Source organism: Schistocerca nitens, chromosome 1 (genome assembly GCF_023898315.1).
Source record: "Schistocerca nitens isolate TAMUIC-IGC-003100 chromosome 1, iqSchNite1.1, whole genome shotgun sequence".
Taxonomy (NCBI): domain Eukaryota; kingdom Metazoa; phylum Arthropoda; class Insecta; order Orthoptera; family Acrididae; genus Schistocerca; species Schistocerca nitens.
In genome coordinates, this window is record NC_064614.1 from 1,182,503,329 (window position 1) to 1,182,518,788 (window position 15,460).

At 40.1% G+C, this 15,460-nt stretch overlaps 1 protein-coding gene across 1 annotated transcript in view; it reads right to left on the minus strand.

Moving 5' to 3' along the window:
* Positions 1–4,073: 4,073 nt before the first annotated feature.
* LOC126200689 (uncharacterized) overlaps positions 4,074–15,460 on the minus strand; it is a 97,424-nt gene continuing 86,037 nt past the window's right edge. Inside the window, exon 5 of the mRNA XM_049936728.1 lies at positions 4,074–5,893. Coding sequence (XP_049792685.1) covers positions 5,367–5,893 — 527 coding nt within the window. The 3' untranslated portion in view covers positions 4,074–5,366. The remainder of the gene's footprint in view (positions 5,894–15,460) is intronic.

Here is a 15,460-nt window from a genome sequence, read left to right on the forward strand (position 1 = left end):
AATCGAGAAACAGCATGTTCCACAACTGATCGAAATGTTTGCGGGGTCATGTTCAGAATGTGTTACGCAATGTGTGCCTTCAACGCTGCTAAGTTTGCAATTGGAACACTAAACACATCTTTGAGATAGCCCCACAGCCAGAAGTCACACGGATTAAGATCAGGTGATCTGAGATGGCCAGGCTGTAGGGAATGACAGCTGATAATTCTAGCATTTCCGAAATGGTGCTTCGGCAGCTGCTTAAGTGGATTCGCAATGTGCAAGGTGTGCTACCTTGCATAAAAATCATCCCATCCATACATCCATGCTGTTTGAGATCTAATAGCACTTACTAGTGACAGTACAGGTAACAGAACGGGAAGCACCTGTCTTTTCGAAAAAATATGGCCCTAGATAAATGATGCCGTAAACCTGCACCACACAGTAACCTTTTCAGGATGAAGTGTTACTAGTTGATCTGTATGTGGATTTTCCGTTGCCCATATTCGACAATTCTGTGTATTGACATATCCTGTTCGATGGAAGTGGGCTTCGTCTGTCCACAAAATCTTCCCCAGCCAATCATTGTCCATTTCCATGCGAGCAAGCAATCCTAAAGCAAAGCTCTGTTCAAAATGTTCATACGTGTGTGAAATCCTAAGGAACCAAACTGCTGAGGTCATCGGTCCCTAGACTTACAAACAACTTAAACTAACTTATGCTAAGAACAACACACCCACCCATGTCCGAGAGAGGACTCTAACTTCCGGCAGGAGGGGCCGTGCGAGCAAAGGTCTCTCTTGCTGGCAGGTCAACAGGAAGCAACTCGCGCACACAGGTAATTTTGAGTGGATAGCAAATAAGGATGTTTTACACCGTGCTCACGGGTATGTCCAATGTTCGGGTAATTCTCCGTGCACTACATGTTTGTACAGAACCACGCTCGTGTCCTCCTGCATTGCTGTGGCCACTGCTCCCATTGGTGTCGAACCAATGTGTTTCCTCTCTCTACCAGTATGCACACCAAAAGAACCTGTCTTTTTGAATTTCCGAATCATTTTTTCCAGACCCCAGCAGTCATCAGACCAATGCCTTTTTTCAAACCCTTCAGTGTCCAGAACTTCTGCAGAGTGATGTGTGCACAGTCATCATTCATATAATACAGCTTTACAGGCAGAGTGCATATCCTGCATTGAGACAGTTATGGTGAACGTCGCAGACGCAAAAGGAAGAAAAGCCATATACCCGGCATGTTTGCACCAACTTCAATGGATCGTGCGCATGACAGGTGTTTTCATTTACATATTCTGACACATACAGTGCCATATATTGATCAAACTTTCACACTATTTGTTCTTCTTCTGCCCTTTTCTGATAATATACCGTTGCAATTTGACATTATTCTCACCAGTGGTGTTATTTCTACCTGTGTTTTGAAAGTTTAAACTTAATTATAATCACCCTCTATATGAATTCTAAGAGCAGATACCTAGGTGAACATCCTACATGGTTTGTAACTCTCCTACATGGTTTGTAACTCCCATGGAGTTCGCCTTCAATCTTGATGGTGCAAAGCTTTGTGATTGCTGTTTGCTGTGGTGCACTATTTTTCATTCGGTGTTCATAGTGCAAGTTAATGGCTTGTTCTGCACTTTTCTTGAATGTCACCAATGTCTATTTTGTGAAGTGTAATACATACATCCCATAGAAGGTCGATCTCTGCACCTCCCGAACAATAGTTTTCTGTCGCCCTCCTGACACACATGGTGAGTCATTAGCAACTACTATTTTTCTGTCATAATTGTGAACACAACACTATCAAATGAGCTTCACAAAAGATTGAACTTGCGACCTTGCACTCAAGGTTTCCTTGTCAAACAGCAGCTTCCCTTACCCCTATCCTGCTATCTTTCCCCTTCCCCATATCTTCTGTCCCTACACTATCCCCTCCAACAGAGACCACTACAAACTGCAGTTAAGCCTCACCACCCATATGTGAGAGTTGCGCATATGTGAAGGCGCATGCACAGGCATGTGTGTGTGCAAGTGCATGTCCACTGCCCAGTACCTATTCTATGTCGAGAGTATTAATCTATCCTCATTCATATTGTTTTCCATCCCAGATTTTTCCATTATTCAAAATATTTTGAAACATTACCAAGCAAATGTCAAATATATAGTAACCCATAATGTGCAAGCATTGTATTCCATTGTGTGGCCTATTGGACTTGCAGTATTATGATGCAAACCGTTATTATAATAAAGACACTACTGCAAATAGGGAAGAGGGCTACTTGTAAAGAGCTCTAATGAGTACGGCAACTCTTAAGTTTTCAGCTTTCACCTTAATTGCAACCAAAGCTGTGTGAGCACCACTTGGAAAGAAAGACTCTAACACAGAGGCATCAGTTTATTAAGTAAAGTCTTACTCTAGACCTAGCTTTAAGAGGAGAGAAAAATTTAGGGCTGTGAGGAAACAAAAAATACTCTTTTTTGCAGCCTTGGAAAGGGGCTGAAATTAGTGAATTGGAATGAAGAAAAATTTACCTCAATATATATTCCCAATATGAACTTTGATATGTAAGCTTATTATTTTATTTGCACTGACAGAAATGAAGACTGGAAGAACGTAACACAATATGCACAAGACCAGAATTAAAGATTAATCATAGTAAGACAAAAAAATGGAAATGAAGATTGGCATTATAATGACACGTATCAATTGTTGACTGTGTGTTCTTAGGGTAACTGAAAATATTTGTAACAAATAGATATACTAGGTGGTTATAATTAAACTTTCACTAATTGAGAGGGCCAATGAAAACAAGCGATTGTACAGCAATGAAATATTGTGGAAACACATCTAAGGACATGCAGAAGAGAAATAGCAAATAAACCAGTGAATGAAATACATCTTAATTTACACATGAGAGTGTAATATTTATTAATTGCATACCATGTTTACGTTCCAGGTTAGAATGTTGATCAATGTGATGACCATTTGCATCCACAAAAGACTGCAATTACATTACAGACTGCTCTACTGCTGCCTGAAACATCTCAGACGAACCATGGAATGCTGAGCTGTTGCGACACAGCTCATGGACTGCTTGACGATCGCACATTGCTTCCAGCATTCTCTGCCATGGAAACAGTAACTTCTTTACCAATTTGTGGTGCAACTGTCTGTCAGCCTCTCCCAAGAGCAATTCCCAAATCGCCAGTTAATTTTATCTTCCGGATCACTCCTCAACAGTGGTGAAGAGAGATGACCTCTCCGTCATTCCTTTAATGAGTCAACACTCATGAAGATCAGCAACACTATTAACGTTGTTTTGATAAAAATAAGGCTCTGCTCACCTTGTCCAAACCCATATTAACTGTCTGCAACTATAATTGTCACTGATGCATATGTTTCAACCGTACATCACCGTTCCGGCACTGGCACAACAGTAGTTCATGACACTAACACTACTAACAATGCGAATTCTGTTGCACACAGTCTGAACATCATTCCTGTGATGTTGGGTACCGATATGGCAAATAGTTTTCCATTTACACTGGCTCAAGTAGCAAATGTTTGATTAAAATTATCATGTATAATGAAAGAAATAAATGAATAAAGTTAGTTTGAAGTTCATTTGGAAACTTGCCGTAGAATTCAAACATAAATTTCCAGTTGCCGAAGAAAAGAAATATATATAACCAGAGTGTACTGCCAATAATTAGCTATATTAGAGATTTTTCCTTTTTATCATATTGAACATGTTAGGCAGTTTCTAGTAAGGAAATCTGTAGAAATATGTATTCCACACATTCCCAATAATACATTCTTCATTCTGTTGATTACATAACCTCTGCAACCAGTTAAAGCAGATAATATTAACAGCACCAAAAAAGTTTCAAGTTCCAACCCTTCATTGTCAAAATGAAAGTTTTATTTAGGCAAGAATGTAAAAAGGGTAAAATTGGAGTGAGTGTCAATATTACATAAAATATTTTAAGAACTTATCTCAAGCTTTTGGAATCAATTTCTTTTGTGGTATAAAATTGTACCTGTAGCTGAATAAGAGCTGACACACTATTCAGAGCTCTACCATTTAATTTTATTTTCTATCCACACCACATGGTATACTTCTTTGGATTGTATTTACATCTTAGGTGCTGATGCTGAGAGAGAGGACATTATAGTAAGGCAGTGCATTTGTGTGAAATATGCCAAGTCCCAATCTTGTTCTGAAGGTCCAGTGTTTTCACTGAATCACTACTTGCTTCTGCTACAACTGTTCCATATGATGGAGGTTGTGATCAGTTTCTTCTTCAATAATCTAACTATAACCTCTGGTAATGTTTCACTTCTAACAACTGTGACCTTTTTTATCAAAAAATGCATTTATCAATAAATAACACTACTGATATTCAACCAGAAAATTGAAAATATAAATTGCTTCTCCATAATTTTGCTCTCCTTGTTCCACATAATTACTATCATCAGTTGTGTTTGTTAATTTCTGTCAGCACCTCTTTATCCAAATTTTGTTTGACATGTTCTGCAATTTTTGACAAAATTTGCTTATTATTGTAGCCAGTCTGTGATGTCTATGAATGATGCACACAAATACTTTTGAATCTCTACTTTTAGGGGAGAGGGGGTAAAGGTAATTTGTATAATAAGATATACAATACTATAGTGTGGTACACATTAAATACTGAATCCACTAAATAAAATATGTACACATCTATAATCTATTTCTGTGATTTACAACAGATCATATATACACTATATAATTATTCTCCCATCATATACTTTGCTAGTTAGTTGGTAATAAACACAACTTTAATTTGCATTCTTTTTTGTGAACAGGCAGCATTATGAGAGCAGTAAACTTTCAGTAAATGGACTGTGAACATATATTTGTAAAATGTACATCACATTTCAATAAAACAGACATTCCAGCCTCTATGTGTAGTTTTTAACTACATGTACTAGTTTGAACCAAGCTTAAGAAAACCAATGTCATTGCAGATCATTTTTGCTTTACAACATTGATTGTTACAGAAGCTCTATAATAATTAAAATATTATTATTTGTTAAAATTTTGTTTTATTTAAAATTATATAACCTATCCATATATGCTATGTCATCAAAATCAACAAATGAAATTAAATACAAACATTCATGAAACTTTTCCTCACAAAAAATTCCATACACTGGTCTTGTTTGGTTCATTTATTTCAGCACAACTTTAAAGATTATGGAAATAAATCATACAGAAACAGGATACAAGGCATTACAGCAATGTTGAAGGGATGTGCATGTGATAATTCCCACATTACTGATTGTTCTTACCTCAATCGTTTTTTGAACAACCACAATTTGAGATGTATTACAGTTGATTATTTCCCACAGTTGTTTCTTCTTTCACTTCTACACAGTTTTCAAGATGACGTGTCAGAGAATCCTCTGAAGAAAATGACTGATGGCAATGGGGACAACGATGACTGGATGTGTGTGAAAACCTGTGTAATGCCAATGACCTCTTACGTTCATATCCTTCACCACACTGGTCACAGAAGTACAATTTGCCTCGTTCTGGAGTCTGAAGTAGTTCTACAGTAGACTCCACTGGAGACGTAGCCACAGGAACACTGCTCTGTTTAGGCAACGAATGGTGTACTTTTTTATGTTCCTCTTGGAAGTGTTTTGAGGAAAACTTACAGTCACATATGTCACACACAAATTGATCAGCAGAAGTGATTATTAGATTCTTTTCCAAATGAGGTACTTTAACTTTCATAATACCATCTTCTTTAACAGTTTTGGTCAATTCAACACCGTGTACATCAGCCACTACGGAACTTGTATCAATAGAGCCAACTGAACCACTTCCAAGCTTATCTGCATTGCTTGCATCTGTAACAAACAGGAAATTAAAAATATTAAACAACAGAATTCTTCTAGGGGCAGTAGTACCAAATTTTATTTAATAAATATTGGTTTAAATATACTTGAGTTTTAATACTGAAAATACGGGGCTCATTAGTAAGTGCATTCCCATTCCACTGAACATGCTGTCTGGTTTGTAATGACGTTTATTATATCAACTAAGTGGCATTAAAAACTGTTTTAAAATAAATGGTATTTTTACTCTCATTTTAAAATCCAGTAAAGTTCTTAGAACACAAATGCAAAAAGGAGATTACGTGGAAGACAAGAGCACCTAAATCTACATCAATACTCTGCAAACATCTGTTAAATGCACAGCACAGGGTACTTATCATGTACCACATGCTAGGGCTTCTCATTCTATTCACATATGGAGCAGAAGAAGAATGGCTTCTTCAATGCCTCCGTGCACACTGTGATCTTGTCCTCTACAGGAGCAAACTGTAGGGGATTGTAGTAAATTCCGATTCCCTTCTTACTACTGCTTTTTGAAACTTCCTAATTACACACTTTCTTTAGTCTACAGTTTTCAGTATTTCCGTAACACTCTCCCATACTTCAAACACACGTATGACCATTCATGCCACTCTCATTTATATACATTCGACATTGACTGTTAGCCTTATTTGCTGTGAATCTGTCAGAATTCATTAACATTCTTAGAGGAGCCATGAGTGTCTTGTAAGCAGCACATTTGCTTAAGTTCCACACAACCAATCAATATTCTAGGATGGGTCACGAAAGTGTTTTGTAATCAATTTTCTTTGTAAACTGACTGCATTTTTTCAGCATCCTACTAATGAACTCAAGTCTGCCATCTACTTTATCTGGGTTTGAGGTTATATCATTACGGCAATTCATATCCCTACAAATTGTTACAACCCAAGCATTTGTGAGAGGTGACTACTCCAATTGTGATTCACTGATATTGTAGTCCTAGGATACCATTTCTCTATGTTTTACAAAGTGCACAAGTTTTACATTGCTGTGCATTTCAATCATGTTATCTACCTTTGCAACACTTTCAATTTTATCACGATCCATCTGCATAGTAGCGAGCTTTTTTCATACACTACTTCATTGCAGATAATTGCATCATCTGCAAAAACTCTTAGGTTATGATTCATATTGCTTGCAGGTCACGAATACAAAAAATGAATAGCAATTATTCCAATATATCTCCTTGGGGTATGTTCATGCACGAGGAAATGGAATGATGGATGATCTCCAGTACAAAATGACTGCTAAAGATCTGCAATGTTGAAATCAACAATCAGGTTGATACCAAAATAATTAAGACTTGAGAGAAATGAAGTCAATGGTGTATGGTTAGAGCATCCCAAATTACAGTTCTTGACATTCACTGACGCCACAAGATTTTAAAAAATATGAGCACAATACTGCTTGAAATGAATAAATTGAAGAAAATCTGTGTGTAGTGCTACATTAAATTTTCAGAAGTTGAGTGAACACAATTAAAATGTACAATTCTTAGTCAACAAGCTAAGAGGTGGTACTGACAGTCTTTAACAATCAGAAGCTCAACTATGACCTTATTTATTTAGTATCTGACATAACCTTTAAATTCATCATTTACTTAGCACCTGACTTAACCTTTAAATTCACCATGTTTAGTAATGAAATTGCACCCCTCATACACTTTTCATAGAATAATGTGTTTTGTGCACTCTATAGAACAGGATGAATTGCTATGAGTTATTATAGTTTCATACTGAATTAAAAGCATCAAATTACCCAAATGAAGCGACCTTTCACAAAAACAGCTGAACGATTATACACAAGATTACTGAGAGTACAAAACATGCATTTCTGGGTCAAATATACAAGGTGTACAACTTTGCTTCTGCCGTTTGCCGATAGGTGGCGACAACGGTAAGTAGTGGTCGAAAGAAACAGATCGCAGATGTCAGGCAGTTATCTTGGACCTCGGTCAACATAACCTCATTCAAACATTACCGTATTTACTCGAATCGAAGCCGCACTTTTTTTCCGGTTTTTGTAATCCAAAAAACTGCCTGCGGCTTAGAATCGAGTGCAAAGCAAGCGGGAGTTCTGAAAATGTTGGTGGGTGCCGCCACAACTAACTTCTGCCGTCGAATATATGTAGCGCCACACAGGCATGCTTTGTAGGCACAAAGATAAATACTGGCACCAAAATCTCTGCGTCAGTAAATAAATTTAAAAAAAAAAGTGGAAGACGAGCCTTTTTCCTCCGCCCAGAGTTTTGACCACTGCATTTTGGTACATTATCCAACGAAGTAAATACAAATTCTGTATTGTTGTTCTTCGAATGTAGCAGCATTTCAATGTACTACGAAAATCCGACTGGCAAGACTATTTGGGATGTTTGTCAATATGGCCAACTCTACGTTCTGAATTTTTTCCTACCTGTGAGAAGAGATGGTTGCTAATAGGAGCTTTTATGAATTGTGAATCACATGTAGTATTCTCTTCGCCATAAGATTAATACGAATATAAACATTTTGCCATGTATCTACATCTACATCTACATCTATACTCCGCGAGCCACCTTACGGTGTGTGGCGGAGGGTACTTATTGTACCACTATCTGATCCCCCCTTCCCTGTTCCATTCACGAATTGTGCGTGGGAAGAACGACTGCTTGTAAGTCTCCGTATTTGCTCTAATTTCTCGGATCTTTTCGTTGTGATCATTACGCGAGATATATGTGGGCGGTAGTAATATGTTGCCCATCTCTTCCCGGAATGTGCTCTCTCGTAATTTCGATAATAAACCTCTCCGTATTGCGTAACGCCTTTCTTGAAGTGTCCGCCACTGGAGCTTGTTCAGCATCTCCGTAACGCTCTCGCGCTGACTAAATGTCCCCATGATGAATCGCGCTGCTTTTCGCTGGATCATGTCTATCTCTTCTATTAATCCAACCTGGTAAGGGTCCCATACTGATGAGCAATACTCAAGAATCGGACGAACAAGCGTTTTGTAAGCTACTTCTTTCGTCGATGAGTCACATTTTCTTAGAATTCTTCCTATGAATCTCAACCTGGCGCCTGCTTTTCCCACTATTTGTTTTATGTGATCATTCCACTTCAGATCGCTCCGGATAGTAACTCCTAAGTATTTTACGGTCGTTACCGCTTCCAATGATTTACCACCTATGGCATAATCATACTGGAATGGATTTCTGCCCCTATGTATGCGCATTATATTGTTTCGTGTTTGCTACTATCTCATTTAAATCCTGTCTGCCTAATAAACTATGAAACTAGAGTGAGACAACAGCAAACGCGGAAGAATATACATATCATGTCATGTTTATATTCGTATTATTCTTATGCCTGATAGTGATACAGTCAGAAATGAAGCACGGCAACTGACTAGATTTTTAAATCTAAGATGACTCTTATTTCTGTGCAGAATGTAATGAACTTAAGAGGCGCCTGCAAAGATTTTGGAACGGAGAAAAATTTTCGCTAAAATTTCGATCAGATCATCATCTATCATACGCAGTCTGTTATTTGGTTCTTGTTGATCATTATCAAAGAAAGCAGTAGTGTAAGTAACAACAAATGTTTCGCTAATGAGACGACTCCTTTCTATTTTTTATTTGTAAGCGGCGGTAGCGCGCACAAAAGCAAGCCACGCCGCGAGCGGCGACAGGCTGTAAACACGCACTATCAGAAAGCGTCAAACAATGCATGACACAGTGCAGTAATGCATTTTCAGCTTGGAGTGACGTAAACACCTATAACGAAGAGAACAGCACTTATCAGATCAAAGAAAAATAAGCAATCAATTCAAACCAGGCGAAGCACGTGAAAAAGGAAGGGTATCCATATAAATACGGACGGAGCGCGTGACGCGTAGCAATGGCTACCTGGTAAACCGCTACTGCTAAGCTTACGACTCGAACCAAACTACTGCAGCTGTATCGTCATTCATTCGACCTAAATTGTGTCTCATATTACAACTAGACGAACTTTGTTTCGATTTGGAGGTGCGACCTAAAACTTTTCTCTCCCCTTGAATTTCGAGTCTCAAATTTCAGGTGAGGCTTAGATTCGGGAAAAAATTTTTTCCTTGATTTCGAGTCTCATTTTTCAGGTACGGCTTAGATTCAAGTGAGGCTTAGATTCAAGTAAATACGGTAGTCGATTTGTGTCTGCATCATAAGGTTGTTCTTGATTGAAAATGTCAGTTTACAAGAATAATTCTCATCATTTGCAGGAGGTGTTACTGTTTTGTTTCAATAGGAAGAAAACAGCAGCCGAGTCTCATCAAATGCTCTCAAGCACATATGGTAAGGACGCTATTTGTGAAAGAATGTGTCACGAGTGGTTTCAACTCTTCAAGAATGGTGATTTTAGTGTCATAGACCGGCATAGTGGTGGAAGAGAGAAAGTTTTCAAAGATGCAGAACTGGAGACATTGCTGAGTGAAGACTCGTGCCAACCTCGAGAAGAATTGGCATGATTCGTGGGAGTGACACAGCAAGCTATTTCAAAACGTCTCAAGGCTGGGGGGCATGATTTAGAAAGAAGGCACTGGGGTCCCGGGTCCAAGATCATGCTCTGTATTTGGTTGGACCAGCTCGGCGTCGTGTACTACGAGGTGTTAAAATCAAGTGAAACAATCACAGGTGCTCGTTATCGAACACAATTAATGCATTTGAGCAGAGCATTAAAAGACAAATGGCCACAATACAGCAAGAGGCACGATAAAGCGATTTTGCAGCATGACAGCGCTCGACCCCACATTGCAAAAGAGGTCAAAACATACTCAGAAATGTTAAAATGGAAGTCCTGCCCCACCTGCCGTATTCTCCAGACATTGCTCCCTCTATCACCTGTTTAGATCAATGGCCTGGCTGACTACACTTCCGATCTCATTAAGAAGTCACAAATTGTATTGATTCATGGATCACTTCAAAAGATGATCAATTTTTTCGACACGGGATTCATACACTGCCCGAAAGATGGGAGAAAGTAGTGGCCAGTGATGGAAAATACTTTGAATGATACACGTGTAACCAATTTGTTTCATTAAAGCCTCAAATGTGGGGGAAAAAAAAACGGCAGATGCAAAGTTGTACACCTTGTAATAATTCCAGTATTTTTACGTATAACACTGGAGAAGGATTGCAGCACAATTCCATGCTTTTAGCTTAGAAAAAATTTTATTTTGTAACTAGGTTTGCTGCTGGTTCTTCTTCCTTTCAAGGAATTTTATCCCATACGACACATTCTGATTCCAATCATTCCCACTTCTTTCTATGCCTTCTAATGATCCTTCAACTCACTAGCTTGCAGTCATGAGCAATTTCCATCAGTGTGCTTCTTTTCATTGTATTTATACACTTCTTTCATATTTTATTTTGTCACTGAAACTAGATCCACGTTTCACTTCCATACGAAGTTACCGGCAGAGATATTATTTTACAAAAATTAAGTTGAGTTAATATCATGTTTTCTCTTTCAAATTCCATTTAATTGTTCTGTGTATACCATGATATCAGTTTCCTTTCATCTGTCTACTACAGCCATAGTTAAAGCTATTACCTACAGTGAAATAACACGAAAACTGTGAGAACATACACAGCTATTCAGAACCCAAATGAAATTTTCACTGTGCTGCAGACTGTGTGCTGACAAACAACTGAGGTCACAACCTTAGAACACTGATAAGAAAAAGAAGTTAAAAACGACTACATGTTAAGCCCAACTGATGGAAGGAAAGAGAACTAATAACAAGGACGTCATCTTGGAGAAAGGTCCACAAAGTATGCCGTAAAGACAGCAAAGGTCTCGACCTAAAGATTAAACATCTTCCGCCATATTGAACGTTGGATGAAAAGTAGAACGTGGTTGACAGCCCTCACGTCATTCACTAAAGTGGTCGATAACATAGATGGCAAACATACACTGGAACGTAAGTGTTTAAAGAAAGGGCGTTCGGTCAGGAAATGTAGAACCGTCAAAGGCTGATGACAATGAGTACCAAGTGGTGAGGGATCACCACTTAACAAATGGCAATGGCTAAAAAGACAATGTTCAATACACAACCTAGCTAAAATTATCTAGTGGTGAGAGGGCCGAGAGGTGGTCAGTCATGCGGCTGGCAGAGGTTTAATTCCCCAGGGCTTGTTCCCATGAAGAAAAGACCAGTGGTGATGGCAAAGTGATACCATCTGCCTACAGATAGCAACATAGAGAGCATCCAAAGGGATGGAAGAGCTAATAGGCCAAGGTAGGAGGCCTTTTCAGCAGAATCATTTCCCATCAGACTGAGGTGACCAGGAATCACAAGAACATCACAGTGGCTCTCTCAACGGAGAGCTAGTGGAAGCTTTCTTGGAGCCGCAGCACTAAAGGAAAGACTGTGTAGAGCCACAGCGGGGCACAGAGAATCAGGGCACATGACTCAATTAAACAGCCTGTGTCGCCAGATGTACTGGGCAGCCTGATAAGAGGGAGAAGAGCTCTACTATAAAAATTGAACAGCGTTCTGGAAGCAGATACCGAATATGTTATGTGCAAATGGCGAAGCTACACCCGACACCATGGTCAGTCCTAGTGCCATCAGCACACAAGAAGGTGTTATCGCTAGGTTGTGTGCAAAGGTCGAGAAACTTACAGCAATAGACCAAATCCGGAGTAGAGTCCCTGCGAAACAAATGATGTCGAAGATGAACATTGGCTGCCGTATGAAGCCAAGATGGTGAAGGGTTCACACCAATCTGGAACATGGCAGGTAGCATGAAGTTAAGCAGCCAAAAGCAAACACTGGGAGGGTGCGCCCCATACTGGCGGCCAAGGGAGTCACCGAAACAGAGGGCACAGGATGTGTGGCTGGGCATGGCAGACAAACGGCACGTGTATCCACCACGCCAGTATGACAGTGGTAGTTCAGCGTCTTCTGCATAGAGACTCTCAACCGAGCTAGTGTAAAATGCACCTGTGGCCAAATGTATTCCACAATAGTGGATTGTGTTAAAACGGCATACAATGGATGAACATGCAGATGAATAAACAAAAAACCTTTAGTCTTTTTGATTGGACAAGGGATTGGCCCAAATGGAAGAGGGTGGTTCGATATGCTCCCCAGGAAGTACCACGTAGGACACTGAGGGACTGGGAACAACATGTGCCCACGTAAGACAGGGGAGGACCACGAAAGATTCCTGTCAAGCAAAAGCCCAAGGAATTTCATAGTTTCTGTGAACAGAAATCACAGGCCCAAGATGTAAAGATGGTGGGAAAAACCCATTGTGCCACCAGAAATGCATACAAACAGTTTAATCAGTGAAAAAGCGAATGCCATTGTCAATGGTCCATGAGTAAAGATGACCGAAGCACTGCTGAAGACGCTCCTCAAGGAGACAAATCTGTAAAGAACTTTAATAGATCACAAAGCTGTCGCCGAAAACAGAGCTGGAAATGCCTGGTGGGAGACAGGCCATAATAGGATTAATGGCTGTACCAAAGAGGACGATGCTCCGGATATTCTCCTAGATGCAGGTGTCCGACAAGACAGAACCCACATGTACCTTGAAAACTTGGTCTTTTAAAAATCCCTGTTGAAAACTGGGAAGGTGGCCTTGGAAGCCCTGCATGTATAGAGAACGGAAGGTAACCAGTCCTCCAGCAGGTATTGTAGGCTTTCTCCAAATTAAAAAACACAGCCAGTGTCTGGTATTTCCACAGGAAACTATTCATGACATGGGCTAACAAAGTGACGTGCCAGTCAACTACAGAACGGCAAACTCAAAGTCCACATTGTGCAGGGATTAGTAGACTGTGAGACTCAAGCCACCATACCAGCCAGCCATGAATCATATGTTCCATCACCTTGTGAACACTGCTGATGCGATAGTATGTAGGAAGGAGAAAGTGATTGCCCACAAGATAGAGATGCTGCACCATCTGAATGTTAACAATGTCCCATCCTGATCCTGGGGCGGAAGATCGGGATGAAGAGAAAGCAAGGTCTGGTTCCCTCATAGTAAAGGCTACATTGTAGCATTCATGAGCCTAAGAGTAGAGGGGTATGACCCAAGCCTCCTCCAGTTATTTCCGAGGCAGGAAGGCAGAGTGATAGTAGGTGGAGCTCAAAATTTCTGCAAAACAGTGGCCTAAGGTGCTGGAGATAGCAACATGGTCCACAATAACACCATCTGCTATGGTCAGGGTGAAAACTGGGGAATGGACCTTCATCCCAGAGAGCACGCAGAGGTTGCCCCACAAGATGGACAAGGAAGTGAAACTGTTACAAGAAATAGTAAATGAAGTCCAACTACCTTTTTTTGTTATCCCGAAGACTGCGATGACACTGCACATGCAACTGTTTATAATGAATACGGTACACCATCGTAGGATGATGATAAAATATGGAGAGCATGTCACTGCACACGAATCGCGTTGCAGCACACCTCAATTCACCAGGGGACTTGAAAACAGTGTGGAAAAAATGAAGTGTGGAACATTCTCTGGCAGTAAGGATAACATTCGTAAGGTACTCTACCTGATCAAAACTGGGGAAATGTTGTTCATCTAAAGTCGTCAGGGAAGAGCAAGGCTCCCAATCAGGCTGTGACAGCTGGCAATTCAGTTTAGATGTAGGTGGGGTAGGAGTCAGCAAATGGATAGCACACAGAAAATAGTCGCTCTGATATGTGTCAAAGAAAATGGAGCACTTGAGATGATGAGCAAGATGAGCAGTGCAGAATGAGAAGTTCAAATGGGACTAGGTGTAGGTTGAGTCTGAAAGGAATTTGAGAGGTCAAAGCAGTTACAATTTTGTTTGTTCGAGCCAGAAAATAATAGGATGCTGCAATTCCAAGAGCAGCCAATTCCTCCTTTCTGGACTTTATGCCATGAACATTATGTTGGAAAAGAATCACAATACAGAATAGGGAGGTGGGAACAAATGAAGGGCAGTCACATCAGCGGATGCTGAGTGTCAGCTTTCAAAGACAAAATTTACAGAGGTGTTGGCATACTCCCTGGATCAGTCTGCAGATCCCAGGGCAGAAGAATGGCAGGCAGTTCACACCAGTAAAACTGAATTCTTTCGGATAAGGGTATCACATGGCGAAACCTTTGAAGACGATCTCTGAGCCAGAGAAGGAGAAGACCATTTGCCTTTATTTGGTTTCTTAGAGGCTTTACGACTGGCAGACGAATACTCAGACAGCTGTTACTGGAGGGACATAAAGTCTTCGTGGGAGTATTCCTTTTGCTCTTTCCGGCCTGCTGGTTGTGTAGCAGGTGATTTCGCCACTGAGGTGAAGATTTGGTGCCTTGTTGCACAGCTGTAGGAGAAGGACAGGAAGATGCTACCATGATACTGGGTGATTTTACAACTGCAATGCTGAACTGAAGCTCACAAGTTTGAGTAGCCATGTTCTTCGTGGAGAGAGAGGAGTAGCAAGAACGGTACTGTGGCTGCTGGATGGTAACATGCACGCCAAAAACTTGCAAGCAACGAGGCAAGGTACTTTTTCCATCATCCAGATCTCCTGGACAGCCTGCTCAT